The sequence below is a fragment of the Oxyura jamaicensis genome, chromosome 33, assembly GCF_011077185.1.
Source record: "Oxyura jamaicensis isolate SHBP4307 breed ruddy duck chromosome 33, BPBGC_Ojam_1.0, whole genome shotgun sequence".
Lineage (NCBI taxonomy): Eukaryota > Metazoa > Chordata > Aves > Anseriformes > Anatidae > Oxyura > Oxyura jamaicensis.
The window spans coordinates 949,949-976,858 of record NC_048924.1 but is presented as its reverse complement, the minus strand read 5'-3'; the positions used below and the strand labels follow the sequence as shown (position 1 = coordinate 976,858).

At 43.0% G+C, this 26,910-nt stretch overlaps 1 protein-coding gene across 3 annotated transcripts; it reads right to left on the bottom strand.

Annotated features, from left to right (window-relative positions):
- LIMA1 (LIM domain and actin binding 1) lies at positions 1 to 25,999 on the bottom strand. Of its 3 annotated transcripts, none has more exons than XM_035308930.1 (11): positions 25,887 to 25,999; positions 22,330 to 22,465; positions 19,655 to 19,700; positions 17,169 to 17,627; positions 11,835 to 11,943; positions 10,830 to 10,990; positions 8,445 to 8,552; positions 6,440 to 6,497; positions 5,619 to 5,734; positions 2,573 to 2,706; positions 1 to 2,182 (listed from the first exon to the last, which is right to left on the bottom strand). In XM_035308930.1, exons 1-11 carry the CDS (start codon positions 25,945 to 25,947, stop codon positions 1,183 to 1,185), a joined length of 2,388 nt encoding a protein of 795 aa, XP_035164821.1. In that variant the 5' UTR covers positions 25,948 to 25,999; the 3' UTR covers positions 1 to 1,182. The 3 variants fall into 3 exon arrangements, with proteins under 3 accessions (XP_035164821.1, XP_035164822.1, XP_035164823.1); XM_035308931.1 differs by lacking the exon at positions 25,887 to 25,999 and adding an exon at positions 25,593 to 25,736; XM_035308932.1 differs by lacking the exon at positions 8,445 to 8,552.
- Positions 26,000 to 26,910: the final 911 nt, after the last annotated feature.

Sequence of the window (26,910 nt, the reverse complement as noted above, 5' to 3'; positions counted from 1 at the left end):
TTTTTTTTTTATGTAAATGACCAAACTTTATTGAAGTTAGCAGGACTGTTAAGAAAGCAGAATATTTTACACCTCAAATATAGTTAGAGCTAATTCTCATGAGTACAGTACAAATAAAAGCGAATATAAAAGGACATCCTCCTTCCACCAGATTCCATTATTTGTAAAATAAATGCAAAGTCAAGTTTAAAAACATACTAAGCTTCAATGCTAGCAATCAGAAAGTTTCACCGTTCATATGGTTTTATTCCAAAGATTTCATAATGCAGTGGAATTTCACAGCCATAATGAAAAGATTTATGGCAGTTTGATACAAGTAAATTTTCAAAATTGACAAAAGGCCTTAAAATGTTATCTGCAGTTTTAAATGAATTATGATGAACTGTAAGGAAGAAAAAGTCAAAAAACACACTTCAGATGCATCTGAAATGCAAAAATAATGCCCTGCAGGCTCCTGCAAAAATACTGACTTGCCCTCAAAGAGTCAGTCAGCGCAGCTTCTGGATCGGCACTAAAATACGTTTGTTCCAGCAGTGGGCACACCATTCCAGTTGCAGAGAGAAAAATGGAGTAGTAGGTCTTGATCATTGGCAGTTTTGAGAAAGAAAGTAACGTTGCACTCAATTTAAAATGCTTTAGCTGATGGATTCAAAGTAAAACCAAATGCTTTTATTATCATAAAAAAAAAAAACAGCTGTGCCCTTTACATGTATTAAAGTGCATTTAGTTACCAGTTTTAAAGCAGGTCACAAAGTCCCTTTGAAATTGGTCCCTAAGCACTGCAGTCGCATTTGTAGTGGTAAAAGTAGTGTTATTACAAAAAGCCTGCTCCACACCACCGAGAGCGCAGGGGCATTCTGTAAGTCGTTAACGAATCAGGTACCAGAGTTCAAAAAGGATAAGACAACAGGAGTACAGAAGAGCTCTGTTCTCATCCTGTGGACAGCCACTACCTGTTGATGCCACCCCACAGCCACAGATTCTCATTTCCATGCCCCTAAGTATCCTCTTTGCAGGCTCCCACAGTACTTTTCTGGTTGAGATAATTTGTACATCTGATTCCCTTAATGTCAATGTGCAGTACAGCATCACTTGCATGGAGGGCAGCTGTTTGTTAAAGCTAAAAACACCAAATTAAAAAGGCCCAGCACCTTGCAGCAAGTTTTATAGTAAAAGGCCAATTTATTCTTCATCATCATCATCTTCATAGTAACGGTTCCTTTTGATCTGTTCTTCCACAGAGAGGTCTTCCATATCTTCACCCTCCCAGAAACCAACATCTTGGGATTTGCGATTCTGGTTAGGAGATGATTCCTTAGCAGTCAAGACACTGGATAAGTTGGAATGTTTAGGAGAATTGGGTTCGAGGAATTCTTCATTTGGGGTCTGCTTCTCTTCCATACCGTGTTCTTCCTCATCTGTCTCTTCATTCGCCTGGCCATTTTCTACGAAGTTATGCTCTGCTGTTTTGATAACTGGCAATTCCCGCTCTTCCTCCGTATTTTTCTCTTCAGCATTCTGGATGTTCCTATTCTCCACCTTCTTTTCCTTTTGCTTTTTGTCCACCACCTCTCTCTCTAGTTCCTCACCTCTTTTCAACGTCTCTCTCTCTGCCTTAGGAGAAGCTGAATTGTCTGTTTTATGGCCTTTAACAGATACTGTTCTAAACGAGGCTGCTACCGTAAAGGGACGACTTCTCTCCTTCAGTGAGGAAGATCTTCTCAGCTTTTTGAGATCCAGATCCACATCCTCCAGCACATCTGGCTTGGAATTCTCTTCTTCTGGGGGCCATTTGGGTTTGAATACTTTGATGCCCTCATCCAGGGCACTTCCTTGAATACTTTGGTCAGATGGAGGCGGCCAGGCAATCCTGAGCTTTTTTGTTTCTGCTGGTCTCTCTTCTCTTTCAGGCAAAGCTGAGGCTTTGGCTTCCATACTTGCTGCCAGAACTCCTACTTTTGCAATTGGGGCATCCTCTACTCCTGGGTTTTGAGGACTGTCTGTTGCATTTACACCATGGAGAGTTTTCTCCGGGGATTCTTCACATTCAGATTTGCTTGCCCATAATTCCTTGTGCTGTTTGTGTCCAAAGCCTTCATCATAATTGCCTTTGGCTTTGAAGAGCTGATTGAAGTGAGGCTTGCAGTAAATATTCCCACGCAGAGAAGCGTATGTCCCAAGACTGTTCAGAAAGACACAAAACGTTAGCATTCAGCCACTGCAGTGGGTGTGTATTTTAGTTATGCTGCCGAACAGATTCAATTTCTTCCAACATGTTCAGAAAAGACAATCTTACAGCTTTCATAGGTTGGTACAACCCTTTTATCAAACATCAGGAGCTGGACATTATATCTTTCCCCCAGCAAGTGACATTATGAGTAAAAAAAAAAAAATAGGCTGCATCAAGTGCAGAGGCCACGGGCAGAACCAGGACTATCACCGCTCACATGCTCCTGTTCAGTTCACAGTAGTTGCCTTCACCTCAGCTAAGCCTGCACAACAACTTACTGAGCTTCCGGGAAGAGGAAAGCCCCGCTTCCTAGAAGGCAGCCAAGCGGAGCAGTGTGTTTACCTGAGTTTACTGTTGCAATAGGAACAGCGGAAACAGCTGATGTGGAACACCTGCTGGTTGGCGAAGAGCCTTTCCATTGGGTACACAGTCTTCTGACACCCAACGCAGGTTTCCTTCGCTGGCAACTGAAACTTCTACGGGAAGAAGAGAAAGCTCGTTAGCTGGAAAATGAATCCACTGCTAGACTTGGCCTGGGTTCACGCGCAGCTTCCAGCAGGCTCAGGAAAACTGCAGCATTTCTGCAGCTCAGTGCTAATTCTGGTAGAGTGGGTTCTGGGGGGCAATGCGAGAGTCAGGTATGGCAAGCCCACAGGGGCTGGTGTGGTTTGACAGCCAAGATTTTGCCCCGTTGAAAGCTGAGCAGTGGCTGAGAAGGAACAATACAAATACTAGAACTCAGTTATAACTTTAAGCCAGTTCCCAGAAATCTGCCCGATTCATTTCTCCAACCTCATTTTTTCTTTATAGGAAAATGATGAAGAAATATTAGGGTAGATTATGGTCACTATAAGATTTACCAAAATTAGGAAAGTTATCATAAAAAAAGATCTGAAATGACTTCAAAATAAATAGGTAGATGGTGGAGAAAGAAAAGGAGTGGAACAGGCTCCTCTCAGCAGTTTGAAATCAGTTTTTTCTCTTCTTTTAGTGATGAGAAAATAGTCTCAGCACAGATGCAGACAGCAGGAAACGCTTCTGACTTCATTTTTAAGTAATTCCAGTTCTATAGCAAAGAAACCATACTCGGGTTTCAGCACAAACAGCCCTCAAACTCACCCAAGACTTAAAGTTGACCAGGGCTTTGAGGTTAAACAGCTAAAAATGTTTATGTACTCACTAAGAGAATTTCCTGAGAATTTAGTGCAAGGGTAAACTTAAACGCTAAGGAGTCAAGTGTCGCTGCTGTGCTGTATGGGAACGGTTTCAGACTTTGTGTTCTGAAAGCATCAAGAAAACAAGTATGTTGTCCATGAAAAAGGTCACTTGATGCCATACACTTTTTGGAAGCTATTATAATTGGCCAGAGGGAAAGATACCTTAAAAAAAAATTGCAGATGAAAAATTGGCATTCTCAGGGTGCCCCTTGATTGTTATTATTTCAGCATCAGAATAAAAGTGCCTAGGCTCCATATCCATGGGTTTGCATAGAACACTGGTATCGTAGCTTGCCTTTGACAAAGAATTACCTTACCTGCTACAAACTTAGTAAAAACCTTTGAGGAAAATATGGCTAAAAAGAAAAAAACAGGAAGGTCACAGGAAAACATTATTACAGCAATTTATTTATACCAGACAAGAAACAATGGTCAGGCAATGAAAGTTACAATATGCGAGGGACAGATTGCTGAAGACAGAGCCAGCTGAAGTCAGTTTGTCACAGCCATAAGATTTGCTGCCAATTTAATTCCAGTTCAACAGGTATGTCAATTCTTAAGGCACTCCTTTAAGTAACAGTAGATTTAAGTTCTAATTACGATGACAGCTTGACCAAAAAGAATTCAGGGTTCCTTTTGTGAAGAGCCACAATCTCTAGGTATCGCCAGAACTACGGACAAACTCTGAATTTTGAGTTGCTAAATGTAATCTCAAAAAATGAGAGCCTTTACCAATTCAAACAAAAATCTGCTCATCCATATTTGCCACAGGAAGCAAGGCAGCAACAATGTGCTTGCCCAAAAAAAAACTCCCCAGTAGCTCAGTTTTGCTTGCAACATTACATTACAGCGCTGGCATGTGCCTCTGCAATGCACGTCCCCATCTCAGAAGAGGAACTTACTTGTGTATCAATGAGCCCTGTGCCTGATGAGAGGTGTTTTGGGGTGTGAAGAGAAAGAAATTCCTTTCCAGGCATACTACAAATAGGAGCTACAGGAGGAAGGTGAGGTCCAGTAAATATAAAAAACTTGAGAGAAAGCTGAGAGTTGAGCTCACATTAGGAGGGAAGCAGAAGGCAGGAGTAGAGATTAGGAACCAAGAACAGGAAACAGAAGCTGGAAGAGACAAATAGGAACCTGACATGAATAAACAGCATCTGGGTTTCTATCTGAGCAGTGCAGCATCAAAAGCAGTAACAAGATGGAGACTAAAACGATTATACTAATAGAAAGAGATTGCAGAGGACCAAAACACGTAGCTTGCACGTACCTTGTGTGCTTTAACAGAACGAGATTACAAAATCGTCACAGACAGCAGACTAATTTTGCATACTGGCATTTATACTCCAGAACACTAGGAACCCACATCTCACTGGGCTCAGTGAGGTCAGCGTTGTTCCTCTCAAAGATGGGGAAAACAACAAAAGCCCAGTTGTTTCCTCAAGAGCGAGCCAGGAAGTCTGTGGCAGCCCAGGGAACAGGCATCCTACCTCCAGACAGCACACGTGACAGGCACGTACAGCATGATCACAATGTTCAGAACTGCTGTTTGTGTGGCTCATAAGATCAGCAAATACATTCCTATCAAAGAAGTTCTCCATCTGCTTTATAGCCCTTGCTAATGAAAATTTTACATTAAAGACTTGCTGTTAGGAATGCCAGACTTGATCTTTGGAGGATCACTCACCACTCACCCTTACTATTAGGTTCCTACCAATTGTAGTTGCTTGGGGAACAGCTGGAAGAGGAGGGTGGAGAGCCAGGTCCCAGCCTTCTGAAGGCTCTGGGGTTCAGGATCAGGACCTCAAGGCCGCTCTGTAGGAGCTCTGACTTTCCAAGAGGCACAGACAAACCCTGACAGGATCTGCATCCTAACTTCCCGGCTCAACCCCCTTTACCCACACTGAAGAAAAAAAACTGCCCCTGCTGCAGGGCCACACCACTTCAGCAGCAGCAAGGGAGCAGCAAGCAACTCCAACTTCAGCTCTGAAGAAAAACTGACAGTTTGGAGGTGCTTCTCCAACCAGAACTCAAGTTCCCTCACAAACAGCCACATCAGATAGTGACAGTTACTGCCAGACCCTTTGTTGCATTAAGGCTTTGTAGTATTAAATAGAGAAGAAAGTTGGTTTTAACTATTGCCAGTGTTGCAGAATAAATAGCTCCTTTACCTTCACAGCTTTTGGCAGAGATGCATCTGCCTGGCCAAGTGATTTGGAACCAGAGTTTTGCTGTTTTGTGCCGACAGGTTTCTGAACTTCTGTCTCACTTTCCAGGTTTTGTCCAACTAAGGGAGCAGAGCAGGAAGAAAAGATAATTACGATGACTGTAAACCCATGGCAAGTTTGTGCTGATAAAACCCAACAGCAATCCTACCAACTAAGGGCTGAAACATTCATTTGCTGTTAAACTGTTAGATCTCAATCAAGCAAATCCATTTTAAAACACTCAATCTATTCCCCCCCATGTACCAGATAACCTAAGTTGATACATAAAGAAAACTAATATACGGACAACATCTAACTCCAAGGAAGTACTCGTCTTTTCTGCAAAGTGCTCGTGGGCTTGAATTCAGGTGTAAAGCTGATGCAGCACGAGAACGTGCTCGAGTACTTTACTGAAAAGGAACTTGTTTACCCCCAAAGATATTTGGTGATCAGCCTGCATTAATAAGCATATCCAGCCTCCTGACGGGTCTAGGAGTTGACAGAGCTATTAGTTTACATCTAACTGGGGAGGCAGCTACACCTAAATATGTTCAATCAGAGCAGTCTTAGTACTACAATTGCAAGTGAACTTCTAAGCCTGAAATAAATTTTTATACAGCTGAGCTAAGCACAGGACACACTTTTAGAATGAGACAGGCTTTTATAGGGTCAAATTCATCATTTGAAAGAGTGATCTCAAGTATCCTACACACTGCTGGACAGAGCTGGTGCTTCTCCTCATCTGTGCACTCTACTCCTGGTGAGGTGGGAAGATGAGTGCTTACCATTGCCATCCTCTGAAAGGCTGGAGTGGAAAGACGAGCTGTTTTCACCGACGGAAACCTGCAAGAGATTAGGCAATGAATACTGTGACCTTCAGAAGGCTGAATAACAACATCCCAACTAACACGCAGACAATTCGACAGTATAAGCACCGTGACAGGAAGAGACTGGCCACACTAAGGTGCACATGAAGCTACTTTTGTTTTGTAAAGCACACGACAGCGGCCAGTTGACAGCCAGTGATGTTCTGTCCTTGCTACAAGGCCACCACCCTCACACACTTAGAGCTGTGGCAGCGTGCGGATCACCTGCTGTAGTATTCACACAAACACTGGGGTGTTGTTCCCTCAAGCACCTGCAGCTTGTACATCTTTGTTAGTTATTAAAAAGCCCTGTTGATTTTGTTGAGGTACCTCCTAGGTTTTCTTACTGAGAAATCCCTCAACATCAAGCAATACACTTAGTGCAAATCAAGCTTTTTATAAATAAAGCTCTTGATGTAGACTTGTTAAACTTGGCACTATTGCTATGAAATCAAATAGTTATAATAGCTGAGAAACTGAGACACTGTAACAAGATTAAATGCAGATCATCATTAATTCACTGTAATGATTGAACAGTCCATTGCAAGCAACTGATGTTTGCAAATTAATGAGTTACTGGATGAAGCAAGTTATATAAATTAACATACGTTCTACTGAACAAATCACTACCACTCGTGTCCTGGGAAGTGCATCGGTGTTTTCTGTGCCCGAGTCACACGTCTGGTTACTGAATCTTTCATGGATTCAGTATAGAAGTGATAGAGGTTAGCAAGTTTCTTTTGCTCCCTTTTCACCAGAGGATTCCTGTCTCTGACATCTATTAATAGGAGTTTTAATTAGACTTCCCAACTCGATGATGTCATTTCAAATGAACAATCCTCCCTCTCAAACAATGTTCTGTTCAGGCTCTTTATCGCACCTGGAATCCTCAACAAGCAACTTCGCAATTACTGCTGAATACAAGAGATTTTATTCAAATCTTCCATTCAACAGCAGGGAAGTATTCGGATTTCACAAGTGCTCTTTTAATTAACTCACCTTTTAGCAAAAGCAGTCTCGACCAGTTAAATATGAAGCTGCTCAGCTGTCAGCGAGGAACAGCTGAAAGCAACAGCTTGGCCCCCTGCCCAAGGAAGGCTGGAAAGCTCTAAAAGCCCTCCTGGCATTAGGCTGCCACGTGTTCAGCATGGCTTGAATACACAGTACCCCAATTATTATTCAGCTACTTTTATCCTGTCTGCTACCCCCAGTTTAGTATACAAATGCTTGAGCATGCTTTATTATCTCTGTATTCACGGAGTAATTTAGCCTCTATTTGCAGCTGAAGCTCAAAAAAAGGAGCAAACCCAAACTGTTACTCACAGTTACCTTAACCAAAATTTAGCCACTAAATGCAGAAGAAATGGTGACAAAGTCCCTTTATGTGTGTCACACAAAGCTTTTCATACTTTCATTTATTTAAAAAACAATTAAATACCTAGTTGTGAATCATTATTTTTATGGTTGGCAACATAACACAGAAAAATTTCGGTGACTTCACTGTAATCAAGTGTTAAGGGCAGAGTCAAAATGGAAGAACCCAACCCCAAACCAGAGGTTTCAGCTCCAGTCAGCTGCTGAAGCCCCTAAAAAAGAATACATAAGCGTGATATTCAAGGATTCTGCCACACTACGGACATGTCATCATTGAGAAGACAGGAGAACTCTCCAAGAAAACTGGTAAGATTCATCTCTAGATATTCTCTACAACTGCTTAAAAGTCTTTAACTGAGACCTGATATCTTATAATTCATATAATATAATCTAGACAAAAACAAAAAAAGGAATTTGGCAGTGTGTAAATACTATCTGCTGCTCAGGTTCAATTTCTAGATGGCACGGGGAACAAGTATCTCAGATGACCCTCTTTAACTTGTTCCACTTACAGTGAAGTCCTTGACCTTCACCAACATGAGCATCTTACCTTCTCCCCATCCTGATAGGAAATGGAGTCCTCAAAACTTGGTGGCATATTCTCCTTCTGCTCAGATTTGTAATTCTTGAGTTCACTTTCACTGGCTTGAATCTCATTCTATAGAATAAAGCACTTGAAAGTTGACAGGTTCTTTTCTCCTAGGAAAGCACTTCCTATTTCTTTTTCTTTTTTTTTAAACTGTTTTCCTAGCATATATACTGATAACTAAAGGAAGGAACATAAAAATCTATACCCACTTGCTAAGTGATGCATTTTAATGAGGAAGAAAGATGGGGCTGTAGAATTTTACTCTATTAAGGTAATGGCAGCCCTTTTCCTTGCTTCCAGATTTCCATTTGAAATCAGCTCTTTTGTTTTCCTCTGCTCACTCCACATTTTCCCTTCCAAGATACGTAAATTTTTCACTTGAAGTGATAAATATTTTAAGACAAGCATCATCTAAAGCACCGTGTAATTAATATAATTCAACATAAAAGCAAATCCTACCCTTGTTTCTGTACTAGACAAAAAATACTGTTATTTACCAAGATCTCTGTACTTTACAAACTGTCTTAAGATTTACACAAAAGAATCTTTCAGACTTTAAAAAACAAATCCAGTGAAGTCTTGTGTTTCATTGCCACAGGATTCAAGATAATTGGAGAAAGACTCGTGCCATTCACAAGGCATTTTCTCTGTAACATGGAAAAGAAATAGCCAAATGCCAGCACCAGCAGTTTACTGGATTCTGTAAACCAATCATGTCTAATAGGTATGTAGAAATCTATGTATTAAAACAGCAACACTTTTTCCTCAAGTGTTTTTCCTCATCTCTGTCCCCTTTCTGCATTGCTTGCAATGCTATAGAAATAAATTGCTTCTCACCCTCACTCTAACCAACTGTAAGAACACCTACCACTTGTAATCCAGACCTAATTAGTCCACAATGCCTTCAAAACAGTTGCTCCCAAGACAGATTATGTCCTTCCTTTGCAGCACATTTTCAGAGAAGGGAAGTACAAATAGCACACTAACATATCAGAGACCCATAGTTCCCTTGGCAGCACAGAAGGAAAACATCCAGGAGTTACGGTTTACTGGCAGTATGGCAAACAGCTTCGTCAGCATCTTACCTGCTGCCCTAATTGATAGGGCAAGCCACAAATCAAGAGATTCTGCCAAATGGGACCTAAGAGCATGATGCTGGACTGGCTCTCAAACTGATAGCACTGGAGATTTGCAAATTACAGTCTCAAGAAACATCTATGGTAAATCTCTTGACATTAGGACATAATTTAGTGGATCAGCTACCACTCCAAGCCACAGACTGGGAAAGATGATCTAGCAAACTGAATGCAGGTGAGAAACAGGACTTGGAAATCAGCAATTTGCACTTAATGACATTTGTTGCACTGGATGCAATTACTTTCCACTCCTTCCATGAAGTTTACTTGACATTCCTCCCAAGGGCTGGAGAATTAAGCCCATGCTGCACATGAAATTCAAAAATCATTTCAGCTGGGTAGAGATTTTAGCATCATTATAAAGACATGTGGGAAGCGTGCAGTCTTCTAAACCCTAGGAACAACATTTTTGGCTTTTACTTCCAGTGCAAGTTTCCTAACTTAAAAAGGTCTCTCCCATTAAAATTTATTAGTATGGTTAACAAAAGGCATATTTAAACAGTAAAAGTTCCCATCATTAAGCAAAAGCATGAGACAGTTCCAGCAAATGTAGTTAAGCACATTTTACTTTCTTTTATTAAAAGCTTAGATTCTTGCAGTCTCTTCAGCTGCAGCAGTTTACTATGATTCAAATAATTGCTCACTTCCTGTTCAAATAGCTGCACAACTGACATAGGTTAATTCACTGCAAGGCCAGCTGGAATGAGATAATGGGTGAGAAGACCTGAAGGAAGGTGAAAACAAAAGGGAGAAAAACTGCCTGGTGAACTCAAGGCTGCAGGCCAAGAAATCTGGGTTCTGTGCACTGCAGGACACTGAAAGTTGCTCCTGCTACCGTGCCTCAGTTTCCCCTATCTTATAGTGAATGTACATTACAGATTTTTTTTTTAAATTAAAAAAAAAAAACAACCACAGAGCTACAGTCAGGCAGAAAGAAAAAGTTCAGCTATGTTTCAGAAGCACCTCAATCAGAGTACCAGCAATTTATTCCCTTGAAAATTTTCAAGATCATTGCAGCAAGATGCAAGTACTTATTTCTCCCTGCAGTCTGTAGAGGCCCTTCATGAGAAATGAATCCTACAAGCACAGAGGTCTTCTCAAAACAAGATGGCATTAGCTTCAAATGGCCTGGTTGCCCTAAGATCTTCTTTTCAGCCTCAGGCTGGGGCAAAAATTCACTTCTGCACAAGCCAAAGCTCAACAGACTTACCGTGGTAACAAGGCCTGTGGAACTGCCCTGCTTGGAAACAGCTGCCTGGTATTTCGCCAGCCTATCCTTTATCGAGGTTTCTGATAAGCGGGGCATCTCCAGGCTTTTCTTGGTCTCTGCCCTATCTGGGCTGAGTGCTGGACTAGTATCTACAAGATGCCCTGGAAAAGAATTACATGAATAAAGAGTAACCTTTGTGAACACCAACAGACTTGTGTGCATTTACTAATCCATCCCTTCACCAGTCCCAAGACCACAGAAATTCCAGGTCTCAAGAACACAGAAATGCTTCAAAGGCTTATGTTCTACATCTCATAATTTATCCAGCTGGTTTCAGAAACAATACATCCACCTGTCATAAATTCCAGCCAGTAGCATCAGAAGCAAGCAGTATGAACCCTGAAGATTGTTTTAGGGTTACTGTCAAATGACAGCAGCTACCACAGTGGCTAAATGGAAACGAGGTTCATGAGAAGCAAAAAAGGAAGTTTCACCTGCCACTTCCACCTTCTCTGTGAAAAGAAGTTATCACATGACATGCTGAAGATGAGGATCTCAGCAGCAAACGTGAAATGATTCAGTTTAGCCTCACTCATCTTGGCAAGATCTTTTGCAGCATCTGGACACGGTGTCAGAGGGACGAGAATTAAAGCAACAGGGAAGATGACATTGTCTTGCCTGTTCTCTACTTAGTTTCTAAAATAGATGGACTAGTGAAAAGTAGTCATAGGACTGTCCTAGAATTAAGACACAGGAAAAAACGGGTTCCATTCCTTAACTTGCTAGTTATCCTCCATGCCTTGGTTTCCTGTGCTTAAGGAGTTAAGGGTTTAACATTCACAGCAAGACTCAGTTCGTTAAATGTGATGGTCGCGTGGACCTTACAGATGGAAGATGGCTGCACTTCTTTCTATTTCTGAAAGACAAAAATTATTTCCGCTGTATTGTATAAAGTAGTTTTAATTTTATAAACTGGAGAAAAAAAAACAATCGGGTATTACTGACCTGATGTGCTGTGGCTCCTCTCTCCTTGGCCAACATCAAGGTCTTCCGAAGAGAAGCTGTTTTCAGAAATCCTCCTACTCACTGCTGTCTTCCTCTGGTCTCTAGGGACCTGCTAGAGACAAAACCCACCTATCAGCTGCCTGGACAAACAAAGATTGTTGCATTTAATCCTTTAAGATGCACAGGTGTCACTAGCAAATCTGCTTTACTAGAATAAACAACTCTAGCAGGTGACATCTTATTTAACCAATATAAAGTTTGATCACAGAATACATGACCCTCCGTCACCCGGAAAACATTTCTGTGAGGAGGTTCGTAGGTGCCCTTTGACAAGCTGTATTTGTTGAGAAATCAGAACCACACACCAGATTTTTAGGCATTTATGGCTGCAAGTACAAAACTTCAGTCTCAATTTTTTGCAGCTCATACAATTTCTTTTGAAGTTCATGTTCAAGGTAATGTTACAAAGATTTTAAATCAGAAAGAAGTACGAAAGGAGTATGCTATCAAGAATTTGCACTGATTTTCAGGAACAGAAAGGAGAAAAAAATACTGTTGTAACGAAAGCTATCTAGATCTACTTGCTTTGATTTGGATAACTCATGCATTTGGTACCAAATAATTCCCTAATTAGGTCTGATAAGGCTGAAGCTTAAGCAGCAGAGTGCTAGAGATAAATATTCTCAGATATCCAGGATAATCACTACTTGCAAGGCTGGACAGTTTTGTAGCTACCACGGAAGTGCTCTGGTTGGCTCAATCAGATTTAATACACGTGTGTTGAGACCGACTCCCCAAAATCTAGTGCCCAATAAAAGAAACTGTGAAAAAGCAGCTTTGCCAAATGCTCACAAAATGCAGATTTTAATTGGACTTCATCAAGATATTTTGACTTGCAGCTGTGGAAGACAGCCCACAAAATCCTCAAGGTCTTTGTCCTCTCCCTCCCTCAGAAGAGTTAAATCACAGAGCCAGTTGGAAATTACAATTGAGGCTAATGCAAGGAAAAAGGCAGGTTTGGCAAGATGCTCCAACCACACATTCCCGCCTCCCCACCCCCTTCCAACAAGTTTCTTATTTGCTGGTCACCAAACTGAAGGAAATTCCAAAGTTTTATTTTAACAGAACCGCACTGTAAGATAATCACTGTGAAAAATCAGGCTGCTTTGGCATACAAAACAGCAACTTTACCAGGAAAGGAAAATGCAGCTGGAAAGCCTCTCTTTCCATTAGCATGGGAAATACTTTTTATTTCTGTGGTTTAAGACTTTGGTAACTTTTCTTACTGGAAAAGAGTTTAGCTATGACAAGTCTTTTCCTTCCATTGAGTGTGTTGATAAGTTCAGTTTGGGAGTGTCTGCACACTTGTAAGAACTTGCAGATTCCTCATTCTGTGCAAGCTACCCTTTAGACGGTTCTTATTAAGCCGATGTCCGCTTTCATGTCACCTCGAGTCGGAAGTTCTTACAGCTCAGAAATTTGTCATTAAAGGGTCTAGCTTTTGACTAGCATATGGGAAAGATCATTATTGGCAGAATATATCTGAAGACAACATCCTATGAGGACACAGAAAAGACAGTTGCTTAGCCCGTTTGAAACCCCGAACTACTTTACCACTGTCCTACTGAATTCAGAGAAGCTGGGTTTCTTTTTATCTTTTTTTTCTTTTTTAACATGGCAACACATAACAGTTTCTTGCACATAGCAAGACCAACAAATCTACAAAAGGAACAAAAAGCTTGCAGTACAGACACATGAGAAGTGTGTCTAACTGGTCAGCAGCATGCATAAGGAAGAATTCACTACTAGGGAACAAAGGTCAAGAAATTTAGATTCTGTGTCTGGCATTCCAAGACTCCAGAAACTATCAGCATCTTTCTGGAGAAAAAAAGGCAGCTAGAAAACCAGACTGGAAACTTGTTCAAGTTGCCCCCTCTCATTCTCCTTTCTTTCAGAATCTCATTTCAATTTATTTTCATTGTGGTTTTCCTTCAGTAACATGCAGAACTGCCCTCATGTTGAGAGGGTAAAGAAAGTTTCATTATTACTGAAATTAATTATTAAACAAATTAAACCTCTACATAGGAGGTGGCAAAGGGCCAGCATGCTGCCAAACAATTTTGACAAGGATTCAGCCGCCTGTTGGCACCAGCAGAAGTTCTCGATCAGCTGTTAGCATCTCATCTAGGCATAGAAAATCAACTTTTTCTTCCAAGCAACAAAAAATCCGATTTTACCAGCACTTAAGGATTCCTCAGAAACAGCCTTGTCTGTGACTGCATTACCTTTATCTAACTTGAAGGCTGCATGAGTTCTGACTTGAGAACAAGCAGCTTTCCCCCCCATTTTATCACCATGCCGCAGAATCCAGTGCAGCAGGAAGTGTTCAATTATCAGAGGCAGCCATCTCACGACCAGCTAGGCAGACCGAGTTATTGTCAGCTGAATCACGTCCAGTCCTGCCTGCTCCTCTCCTGTCCCCTCCGATACCTAGGGGTGTTACCTGAAGAACTTTTCTGGAGACAAGCTGAATAACACAGTTAGCCTGTCGTGAGATTAAAAACCCCAAACACCAATATACAAAAGCTGTAGATAGAGCTCAGAGATATTTCTGTACAAGACTTGGTACTAAAACCTGCAAATACAAAGCCACAGCTATGTAGATTTTCTATCAAGTCTTACATTGTGGAAGGAAAAAAGCACAGAGTACTAGGGAAAAATATTTACCAAAGATGAGGGACTTTCTCCATTAGCACCAACAGACTGACCACAAGTAATTAGGACGATTAGGGTTCACGGGAGGTAACACCTTTAGCCCGAAGGAATCCCCAACTCCCAGCCTTACGCTTATGGCACTCAGTTCTCTTTTCAGTCCTGGCTGGGCCACTATTCCAGTGCCCCAGCTTCTGCTACTTGCAAAATGAAATCAAATATTCCTCATGTCTGGAAAGCCCCAAGGTTCTAAGACAAAAGAGGCGGGTGCAGAGGTACCACAAACATAGTTAACAGCATTTCGCCTAGGGCACAAGGAGTTGTTCAGTAAAAGACCAAATAAAAGTTACACCTATTTCGTTATAAATAACTGTGTCAAATGTGACCCTGTGCATTGGGCTAGATCCACAAGACACAGTAAGCATTTGCCTTAAAGGAAAAAGCACAAAGCAACTTAGAGACAACTTCTTAAACAAGTATTGTAGATCTGCTTGTTCTTTCTTTTCTTCTGATTATCCTTGTGTACGTTTTTGCTATCGCTTACTGGAAGAATTCTTTGAAATTGATAAAAGACCTAATGTTCAGCCTTTGCTTAGTGCTGAACCAATCCAGACTGATACTCCTGCTTCTGGTTCAGACTATTGTCTCAAGAAGCATTTTTATTGCATCTTCACGGAAGAAAAATATCTGGCTTCTATTTAAATTGCAGAAGATGGAGCAAGATCTGAACAAACAAATGAAGAAACTAAGAGGGTTTTGCTTATAGTTCTGAACATCAGAATAGGTTTGTTTAGAGTGTGAGATGGGGTCAGGAAATCCAAGCTCTAAACTGGATTCTTGCCACGGGCTTACCCAGCGACCAGGCAAGTTATTTTATCTTTACTGCCATGACGATATAGCAGTGTTGCTGCTTAGCTTATACAGATGTTTTGTCAGGAAAGCTCTGGCAGTGCTTATAGCACAAGGCTGAAGTAAATACTAAGGAGAATTACAGTCTCTCAGGTGAAGCCTTGCACTTAAATCAGGGGTTTATCATCAGATGGAGTTCAGGAAAAGCATAAATGGAAGATGCAACTGCAAAGCTTGGGGTTAAACTTGTACCACGTCGTTTCCTACCTTATCGAAGAAGGTCTGTGTTGCCTTAGTGCCTAACTATCTCCATTGTACAGGACTACATGACATCATTACCACAAAGACACCCCCCCAACATAACTTCATGCCTTTTCCCTTCCAAAATCAAAAAGTAACCAGATTAACTTGGAATAGGAACAGAATTTGAACCTAACCTGAATAGTTTCATATTTAGCGCATGATATTTACTGTCTTTAGTTGGTTTTCAACCACATTCGAATGAGTAAGCTTCACTGAAATTTCAGTTCCAGATTCAATCAGCTCCAAAACAATTTATTCCCCAGGCTATGATAAAGTCACTTCAAGTCCAGCTGCAAAATGGTACTTTCCTGCAGAAACCTGGCTGACTAATCCTACAGCAAGAGTTCAGAGAAGTGCTATCAAGAGATCACCCTCTTCAGCCCAACCTTTCGATAGCCGTGATAGCATGGGCAGTTCTTACATAATGACAAAGGCTACAAAATCTAAGCTGCAAAATTACTATAGACAGACCTAAAAATTGACTTTAACACAGAGCTGCTCCTCTGAAACCCTTAGCTGACAGATATTTTAAAGAATTTTGTACAAAATATATTTGTTTTACTCAGTACTGAAAGAAAACCACCCGCAGTAAAACAAAGCCAGGAGTAAAGGAAAATATGAGAAAACTGGAAAATCCACCAGCATCAAGGCCTCAGGACTATGTTGCAAGTCACTGGCATATGCAACTCATTTTCTAGTTAAGCAATTCTCCCCCGGGACACACAGTCTGCAGTCCACATGCAGGATCAGATTTCATGAGCAGTTGTAGGAAAATGCAAGCCCTGTGCATTTGCAAGTCAAAACTAGTGAAGGCAGGAGCTCATCTGGCTATCTTTGCTTATTTTTTTCCTGGTGAGGAGTTTTTGATAAGAAACATTTGTGAAGATACAAGGATGAGAGAACAGCAAGGAAAAGATGGGAGCGTTTCACAGTACTTTTAGATACACACATTTATATACACCTATATGCGTGTACGTGTGACACACATCCAGACACGTATAAAGCTCCTAACTCTGGCAAGTATTTCCATCTCAGCTGCCTGAGACTGCTGAGCTCATTTCAAACAGTTACTTTCTCTTTTATATATAACTGTTTATGTTTTGCACAATTTGTTTACATAATTCACCTTAATCCTCAGGAGATAAACACTCCCTGGTTGTTTAAAAGAGGAAAAGCAGTAAATTCCATACTTATTTTTCCCCATCTTAAACCGTAAACCTCTATCAAAAGCAAATTTATCTTACATCTGCAAAAAGCAGTCATAAATACTGACAAATCCAAGCTCTCCACACGTATTTGTGTAGCTCAAATAAGTTAGTAACAACAGCTACACTATGTTTCACCTAAAACAATGAATACAATTACTCCAGAGTCAATAGCTCTCAGCCACTCCCTCCAGGGACTTTTCCTGGTGCCCAGGAGGCAGCAGAGTTTTAGTTTCTCTTAAGATTTGAAAGGGCAGATCCTTACCTTGGTCTGAGCCGCTTCACCTTTTTCAAACATCATCTTCAGCTTGTTCAGCGGAACGCTGTACTTCTCTATCTTCCCGGAGGAGTCTGTGTTTTCACTAGCTTCAGGCTTTTCCGCTTCTCTGGGCTCTCTCAGACAGTTTTCCATTTTACCACTCTCTGTTGAGTGGCTTTTAGACTTCTTGCTGTCAACACCGGGACCCGGCAGCTGGCCAGCGGTGCCAGAAGAGGCCTGGGCGTGAGATGTGGTGCCGGCTGCTGGGCTTTGCTCCGGGTCTGAGCAAGAAGCAGGGCTGTTCCCGACTCCAAGCCCGGAGCTTGTGACCTTGTGCCCAACCTCAGCACAGCTGCTTCGGAGCGTTTCCTTCCGAGACTCCGTTCCCAGCACTGGATTCTCCCACTTCTTCTTTAGCACGCTCAGATTCCCCCTTTTAAAATGAAGGGGAAGATTTTCTGTGCTCTGCAAAGAACAGAAAGTTAATTCCAGTTATATGCCTGATGAAGCACTAAAACACTTCCTTTCTATGCGAAAGGAAGTTAAAGGCTCAGCACTGAGCTCCGCTCTCGGCTTTTTCAGACAGCTGTGAATAGTTACAACTGTGCCACATGGAGAAAGCATCCAGGATAGGAAAGGAAGGAGGGGGGAGAAAAGTCAGGAGCTAAAGCAGGAAGTGAGCAAACAGGATGGCCTTATAAGGAAAAAGGGAGTCAAGGTCTAATGAGTTAAATGACACAAAAGGCTTCAATCCACACATGGAGGAAAAGGGACCCAAATCCACGCTGCAAGGGTCTCTAGTCCTGGAACAAGCAAGCAACAGAAAACACAGCCACATGAGATGGGTGCTGTGCCAGGCATTGCAGTGTCTTCCAGCTAGTTCAGAAGACAATAATTAGTTAGGTCTTCCAAGAACCTACTGATTAGCTCGCAGAAACCCCTGCTTTGATGGTCTTTTGTATTTCTGCTATCACTTAACCAAAGCCTTTCACTTACAAGAGATCCCTCTTCAGTATTTTACACCACTCAGTGTAAGGCTTCAGCTAAGCACTGACAAGAAATTTCTTTTTGCTCCCGTTCATAACCCCCAGACTGCTTGCTGGAATTCTTCTGTATCACTCCACACATTGAAAGCTCTCAGGACACATCCACACATCCCCCAAGTGCTGCCTTACCACTGTGAGTTAGATGGTACGACGTGGAGCAGTAACACTGCTCCCATCCACATGCTTTCCAGACTAGTTTTACTTACACGGAGTTACCGCTCCCCACAGTAACAGACCAGCCCACGTTTGATTCATTCAAATCCAATACCTGCCAGCACTGCACTTTTGCTGTCTCTCCCTTACGGAGAGGGCTCTGTATCAAACTCATTGCAAGTGGAACAGGTCTGCAAGGCTTACAGGAATTAATGGGGATTAGCGGCTATATTAGGATTTAAGTCTCTCACCCTATTACTCTTCTGGTCACATTTTGAACACTGCTTTGCAAATTAACATGAATCTACCTAGGCTTCAAAAAGATCAGCTCGCTTGCTGACTGTATTTAGAAGGAAGTACTGAAGTTGTAAGGCAAATGTTGTAATATAACAGACACACTCAAAAGCGCACAGCAGGTTTCCACCTCTGCACGTGAGACCTATTGCTATGAGGTCCTGGCATTCCTTATAACAGAAGTCATTCTTGCTTGGGACTCGCCTGTCCCTGATCATAAAAGCAATGAAGAAAACTTAAGACTAGAGAGTAACTTTTAGAACACTTATTCTATCACACTTGTTTTCCAAACAGAAGAATGACTCCTCAAGCATTAAAGAGCTCAAAGAAGAACGCTCAAAGACTTACCTACATATCCTGTAAACACTGTTGGTCTTTCAAAAGGAAAATCAGAAGATCTGCTTATAAAAACAGACCTAAGTCTTACTGCCTGGCCTTCCACCAGGGTGACCCCAGAATAGTGAGCACAATGTAGTTCACGGGGGATTCAAGGATCTAATCAGAGCCAAAAAGGATGGCTTTCCCTCACTCAGGGACATTTTGAACTTAGCAAATCACTTCCCAGAAGATCCCCATTAACAGATTCTGTAGTTATCAAAGAGATGCATGTTAGATTTCAGAGAGGCTGGCAGTTTCTTTTAAGCAGACTTTTAAATTTAGTTAAGAAAGGAAGAGGTACCACGTAACGGCCTACAGCTAAGAACAAAGAGGTTGTGGTTAGAAATGAAGACTGACAGCCAACTCGTTCTGCCTTTTGCTTAAGAGTGAACTGGTGATTCAATATATAGCTTTGGGCAAGTCACTTGATTTTCTTTCCTTTCATTCACACTGGGAAAGGGAAGGGGAATGGGTCACAGGCAGTCACTGTGTCTAAACTTTCTGTAGGACACATAGCAACAGCTTTGATATTCCCAAAATAAGCTATCACAGGAACGTTTCATGTAGGTGATCCATTTTTGATGCAGAGCATTGCTTATTGCCTAGGAAACAAATACTTACACTTCTTTTTTTCTCAGCAGTGGCTTCTTCAGCTGCTTTCTGATACCTTTGAGAAAGAGGATGGAGAAAAAAAAAAAAACAGTTTTTAACTAGGACACTGAATGCTCACGAAGACAGCTGAGATTTCATTTCCACCTAGGATTCCGTGCACTTACCAGACCTATCAAATAAAACTAAAGGCTGGAAAAATAGTGGCAAATATTATCTGAACAATGCACAGTGATCGACACATTTTACATTCAGCTCACAATAACAACATGCGTTGGTAATTTTCATTAGCTAAGCACTCTCATTCTCAAATATAGACAGTTTACCTTGGAATAGCTGTATTGTTTCTCCCACCCAGCTGTCTGCTGTGCCCCTTTGCAGGAATAACTCAGCTATTTATACAGCAGCTGCTGAACCGTAACAAATTACAGCTTGGCATACGCAGAAAATCTACATAAGTGCCAGTTTATCTTACTATGCTGGGTTGTAAACTGCACCAATTCAGCAGTTGCTTCAGGAGCAGCTGAACTATCCCAGCAGTGGAAACAGCAATCACAGTCCTCTGAAGATAAGCCTCCCTGGATCATGAATCAAAGTCCTTTAAGAAGCTATAGAAAACTCCCAGCAATCTGCACGCTGCACACAGCAATCTGCGCTCCACGCCACGGCTAGGAGCACACAGACCACACCGAGCAGCCCAAGGTGACTGCGGTTTGCTTTTGAAATGCCCAAATTAATCAGATAAGACAAATTTTGCCATTTGTAACTAGAGCTCTGTTGTTTTTGAAGAGAAGAAGAAAAGCACTGCCTTTTTTTTTTTTTTTTTTGAAGAGAACTCAACATGTTTCTGTTGTTCTTATCTGTGGAATTCTACTTTCGATACAACCGTGAATGTGTTACAGGCCATAAACAAGGCACTAATGTTATAATAGTCGTCAGCTTCAGACTTTAAGTAATTGCTGGTATCAAACCAAGAACTAATGTGTATTAGGGGCTTGGTTCCTTCTAAGAAGGAAAAAAAAATACTTATGTGCAAATAAATACCTGTTCTGCAAGTCATTTCTCTTAGTGATTTTTTTTCCTGTTTTGAAAGGTGTGCTCCCACGTAAATTTCTTCTCCTGTTATGTTGGAGAGTGGACAAATTGCACCCTTGCCTATTTCTGCTCAACAAGTTGTATTTACTGTACAGACTGAAAGCTGCTAAAGGATTGTAGGTGGCTCTCTTTAATCAATACAGATGTATTAACCTGTATCTTTTCTACTACACAGCTTCCATAATTTAAACGAGACATACTGAGAAAGTAAGTTTATCATAGAAGAGAGATCAATACTGGAAGAATCAACAGAGACATGGGGATGGAAGTCCAGTACCACAGCACAAAACATAAACAAGGATTGAAGAGTTCCAGGCAGCACTCACGGTAAGTCAGCCCACCGCACTGCACTGTTTAAGTCTCTGCCTATTGCAAATCTGCATTTCTCTGACCTGGCAAAACTGATTACCTAGATACCATGGGAACTTTAGAAAGTGTTTTCACGTACAAATATTTAGGTATCAGCAATTGAGAAAGATTGTGCTCCTCACTGTTAGTGCCAGAGTTTGCAAAGCCAGTAAAGTGAGTAGGACTGTGTTTTTGCAAGGAACTGACACTGCTAATGTAGAGGGACTCCACTTGATTAAGGAATAGCAGTTTGGATTACTTCCAGTAAGCCCTTTCCAAAGGATTATCAACATTTAGCAAGATGGCCAGGTTCTGTAATCAAGTTTCAATGAGTGAATAAATCACCTTAAGAAGCGTGGTCAAGGCAAGCAGCTTCTCCCTAGGACAGAGTGCTTGAAGAGTAATAGCTATGTTTGTTTAAAGTCCACATCACAATTATCTTTCCTCTATAGCCTCCATAAAGTTTCTCCTACTCTCAAGATTTAAATAAAACCTTGGTGCACTGTTAATGCAGCCGACTGGGCTGCCCCTCTCCTATTGAAAATTCAGGCTCCAGTCTATTTCCTTAAGGAAATGCTTGTTTTTCCCAAAAACACATGTAGGCTAGTGCCACTCAGCTTTCCCAGTTTATAAAACATTACTTTATGATTTGATTGCAGCCTATCATCCATCTCTCAGAGAAAAGGGATGGGTAGCATTCCTTTTCTAAACCAGTATTGTGAGACAGCTGGAAGTGACATCTATGAGGAACGTAACTACTGTTCTATTCTCTGAAAGAGCTCTTCCTAGAGGATTACATCCATCACCAGCAGTTGACAGAACTACAGATTCTAACTGGTCTCCAGTTAACCAATAACACATTAATGCTACTTTTTAAAGTACCGCCCAGGAAATGCCACGTTAAGAGAGAAGCCGATGTAGCTCGTGACTAAGCTGTAAAAGCTCATTTCTGATGGAGTAAAAGTCTTATCAGCAATAGATGCCTGCCCTCAAAACCAAATTGTAACTCGACAGAGAACGCTGTCATTTCTGACAGCAGAAAGATTATAATTCTGATTGCTGAAACAATATAACATCAGCAGCTAAATGAAGTTCTACACAATACATATTAAGCCAGAAATTTAAATGCCTCCAGAGTGACACTGTTTTTGAGAAGCAAAGCAACTGCCAGCAAAGCAGTGCTGTTAAGGTTCCAGCTGCCAACCCCCCTACCAAACTGTGTTCAGAAGCCTCCCAACACTTACCTGGAGAACCTCTCCAAAAGAGCTGATGACTTGTTCCCGTTGACCAGAGAAAGCTCTTTTGCCGTGATTTTCAAAGACTGCGAAGTCCATTGTCTTCTGTTAAATGGGGAAGGCTCCATCTTATCACCAGGAACACCTACGCAGGAAGAAAGTACAGTGCCAGTCAGTACGAATTATGGGAGCAGGAAAGTAGTTTCACAGCGTGGTCTGACATTAAGTCACTGCTCAGGAACCTAACATACTAGTGCCACCAAGTCCTGATCATGCAGAATCTTGTCCATCAACTGACTAAAAAAAAATAAAACGACATCAGATTAAAGTTATAATTTCCTCTGCAGATGCCATTGAGATGGGGCCCTTGATAAAAACACTAGCCACAATAAAAGGGGCGAGAGATAAGCTGTAAACCAGAACCCGAGTAAGAAGCAAGCTGTGATTGAAAAGGATGCTAACGTGAAGCTCTGTATTTCCTTTACACACGTGCACACAGACAGGCTCCAGGAAACCCTAGTGTGCCCTCTCTTGTTCTGGTTTCTGAACCAAATGTGCTGGCATTTATGTAAGAAGGCTTGAGTTATGAAACCTAAGAGGATGTAATTCCTATGCAAACATTTCTCATTCACCCTGGCGGCGTTCACTCTTAATGCAGCAGCCGTTTCCTCCGTGAGCTGAAGTCAGTCTTGTGTTCACGCGGGCAGCTGTGAACCTCACGCTGCAATAGTTATCAGTTACCTAAAAGAATACTTTTGACTGCCCCGTCTTGCTGTAAACCAGAAGAGATTTTGTACAGCTTTTCACCACAGAAGCCAACAAGACAGTATCAGATTTTTACTTTTACTTAGTTTTCTTTTGTGGAGGAGGAAAGGAGGGGAGATTAATTTATAGAGTTCCTTGATAAGACAAAAATAAAGCTTGTGGGGCAACGCCTTTCCTTTTTTCCTCTTTTCTTTTATCCCTAGTCTCATGTCACACAATGCCTGCAGCAAGTGCACTAACTGATCCTACAACGCTAACATCGGGCAGCCTGATCTCATTCTCATTTTTTCCATCAGTTTCTTTAACTGGTTTGTCCCGTTAGGTCACAGAACTCAAGAAGTCTGAGTACAGGTCTGCTCGACCACTGGATGCGCTTGAAGGAACACCTTAAGAGAACTTTATCCAAGTAGTCAGATGTAGGGAAGACCCATGTTTCTGAAATCCTCAGAGGCATATAAGGCAACTCCTCATAAGCGACAGACTTGGGATGCTGTAACACCTCAGTCCAAAGGAATTCAGCTGCAAGCTGAGCAGACTCTGTAAGCAGAGTCTGACTGATCTGGTGAGAATTTGGATCGGAGGAACCTGATTTCCAGTTCTGAGAGGGGAACACTGGGTCCACGAGGTGCCCGCTTGTTGCTGGAACCATAGGAACGTCTCCTGTGCTGCACCCTGCTGCTGCGCAGAGATAAAACAGGCAGCAGATGAGCACGGTGCTGTCTTGGTAGATGCAGTCAGGAAGAATGGGACTTTCTCTAACATTCCTTAATTCACCTGACGTAACAGAGGGAACGACACACCATGCCAGCACATGTTTTTTCAAGATCATCATTTAGTTCAACCTGCATATCTAAAAGCACCATCTATCACAGCAAACAAGACAAGTTACACCAAAATTGTTGGGGTGTCGAAACACTGAAACTACTTAGCGATGCTACGGTTGCAGCTTACTGCAGCTTCAGACTCATTCCCAGCAGAGGCAGTCTCTAAAACACATCCCTCTTTCAACTAGCAAGAGAAACTCAGACTGAAGAGTTACTTTTTGAAATTTATAGTTTGCAGAAAACAGCTTGCGTCACTAAATCACCCTCTTCTGTTAACCTGAGAAGTTTTGGCCAGACTAAACTAGAAAAAGGATGCTGTTCTCCAGGCTTAAAATAGTTACCAGTCCCTGCCAACTGCACGAATGATCATCCACAAAGAAAAAGGATCTAATTAGAATATGAGGAGCACTCAGCTTTCCCACTTCTATATGAGCATACTTTATGTACAAATAAATATGCATTTCTGGGATTACATGATGATTACACTACAACCGAGCCCAGTAGCCAACACTTAGCATAAAGATTTAACAAAGCCACAGAACACGCATGTGGAGAGTGTAGCTAAAATTTACTCCTGAGAAACACACCTGTTAAAAAGAAAAGCTAACCCAATTCACCTGTGTAATGCTACAGCTTAAACTTTTGTTTCATGATTTCTCTTGAGCCAAAGAAGCCCACTTTGCAGTTTCAATGGCCTTTCTCTCAGTTGAGTCAGTTTTGCACAGGAAACAGTAGCAGGGCATTCATTAGAAGCCTCCCCTGGCAGAGATAACAGCTTGCTGATTGACGTGCACCTTACACGGAAGGACAGCTTCAGGAAAATACTGAGAAAACACAATCTAGTTAAATTGTGCAGAAAATACTGCTGATTCTGATGTCTAAGCATTCCACTGAAGCACTCACTGCTTATGGATACATTTTTCCTCCTTCTTGTGTCATTGTTTGGTTTCCTATTGTTCAGCTTTCCATTTTCTCCATTACAGCCACAGGTGCATTAAGACAATTAGGAGCGTTTTGGCAAAATCCCTTCCTAGAGGCAGCAGCTACTGTTGGGTCATTCAAACGGTAAGTTAAGAAGCACACTTGGAGTCTCAGACACAATTCACGACAACAAGCAGAACGCCAAGATACCCAGAAACTCGCGCTCCCACATTTTTAATGCCATTCCACATTCTTAGCCCTTTCCCGCACGCTTACGGCTTCAACTCACTTGAGCTTTTTTTGTGCTGCTTTTGCTGCTCACTCTCAATACTTTTCCCAGGTCATTCCAGGAAATAGCCCTTTACTTATGTATTAAATTTTAAACAAGATTGTGAGCACAATGCAGGTTACGTTTAAAATGGCATCGAGTCCAAAGGGGATAGAGAAGGGGAAAAGGAACCTGCGAGACAGTAGGGAAGGAAAGGACCACGACTTAACCACCGTAACGCACCCGACCCGGCTCCGCTAACCCTACCTCGAAGCCTCGCAGCAGGATAAAACCACATAAAGCCCCATAAAGCAGGATAAAACCCCATAAAGTCCTTCAAGAAGAACTGCCGGTTAACGAAGGCCCCAGAGGGGCTCCTTACAGGTGGCTGCGGCGCAGGGCACCTGCCCAAGCAGCTCGCGGGCTGCTCCCCAGCAGCACGACCCCACTGCCTCCCGCCCCACCCGGTACCGAGCCGGCCGTGCCCTGCTCACCGGCAGCCCCGGGAGGGGAAGCCCGGAGGGGCACTATAACGGGCACCGGGCGCTGGCACGGCCCCTCACAGATCGCTCCTCATCGCCGGGCTCCGGAACTGGACGGGGGATCCCGGCACCGGTTCCGCACCACGTCCCGGTCGCCGGTCCCCGGTCCCGGTCTTGAGACCCAGTCCCCGGGCCCGGGTCCCGGTCCCCATCCCGCGTCGGTCCCCCTGTCCCGGTCCCCCTGTCCCGGTCCCCCTGTCCCGGTTCCCATCCCCGTGTCCCGGTCCCCGTGTCCCCCTTTCGCACCTGTCGCAACGGCAGCACCGACTGCGCCCCCCCCCGCCCGCGGCGGCACCGGGAGCCGCATTGACCACGCCCAGACCACGCCCCCCTTGACCACGCCCCCACACCGGGGCACGCCCCCAGCACGCTCGGCCGGGGTCTTCCCCGGCGCATGCGCAGCGCTCCGCCGTGGGGGCTTCCGTGCGCTTGCGCCTTGCTGCCTTCTGCAGGGGGGTGCAGAGGGGAGGGGCGGGGTACTCGGCCCTTACAGTCTCCTTACGGCCCTCACGGCCCATCATCATAGAATCATTGCACATCCCAAGTTGGAAGGGACCCATAAGGATTATCGAGTCCAACTCTTTGTGGTCCCCTCACGGTCTCCTCATGGGTCCCTCCTGGTCCCTCCTGGTCTCATGGTCCCCTCATGGCTCTTTGTAGTCCCTTCATGGTGCCTTATGGGTCCCCTCATGGTTCCCTGTGGTTCCCCCGTGGCCTCTCATAGTTCCCTCATGGCTCCTCGTGGTCCCTTATGGCCCTTCATGGATCCTCGGAGTCCTTCATGGCCCCTCACAGTCCCCACATGTCCCCCTCATGGCCCCTCATGGGCACCTCATGTCTCCCTCATGGCCCCTTGTGGTCCCCTCATGTCTCCCTCATGGCCCCTTGTGGTCCCCTCGTGGCCCGGCCGCTCTCCACACAGAGTTATGCTGGCAATGGGTGCACGCAGCCCGCAGTGCCTCAAAGCCAGCTCGCGGCCCCCAGTCTCAGCCCACTGAGTGAGGGTGGAACCAAGGTCTCGGAGCTGTGGCTGGTTGTGTCCTTCAAACACGCCCCGATCTTGATGGCTTGCAGGTCCCTGAGAGGGGCTAGGCCGTAAGAATAAAGCTGTGTGCTGAGAGGAAGGCATTCCCCTGCTAGGTGTTGGGGTCCCCCCACTGCCTGGGTTTGTTTAAAAACAAAAAAATGAGGTTTTCGGCAGCCAAACGAGATAACCTGCATTCTTGAGATACTGGGAAGTTTATGTGTCTTCATTAGCATGACACGAGTG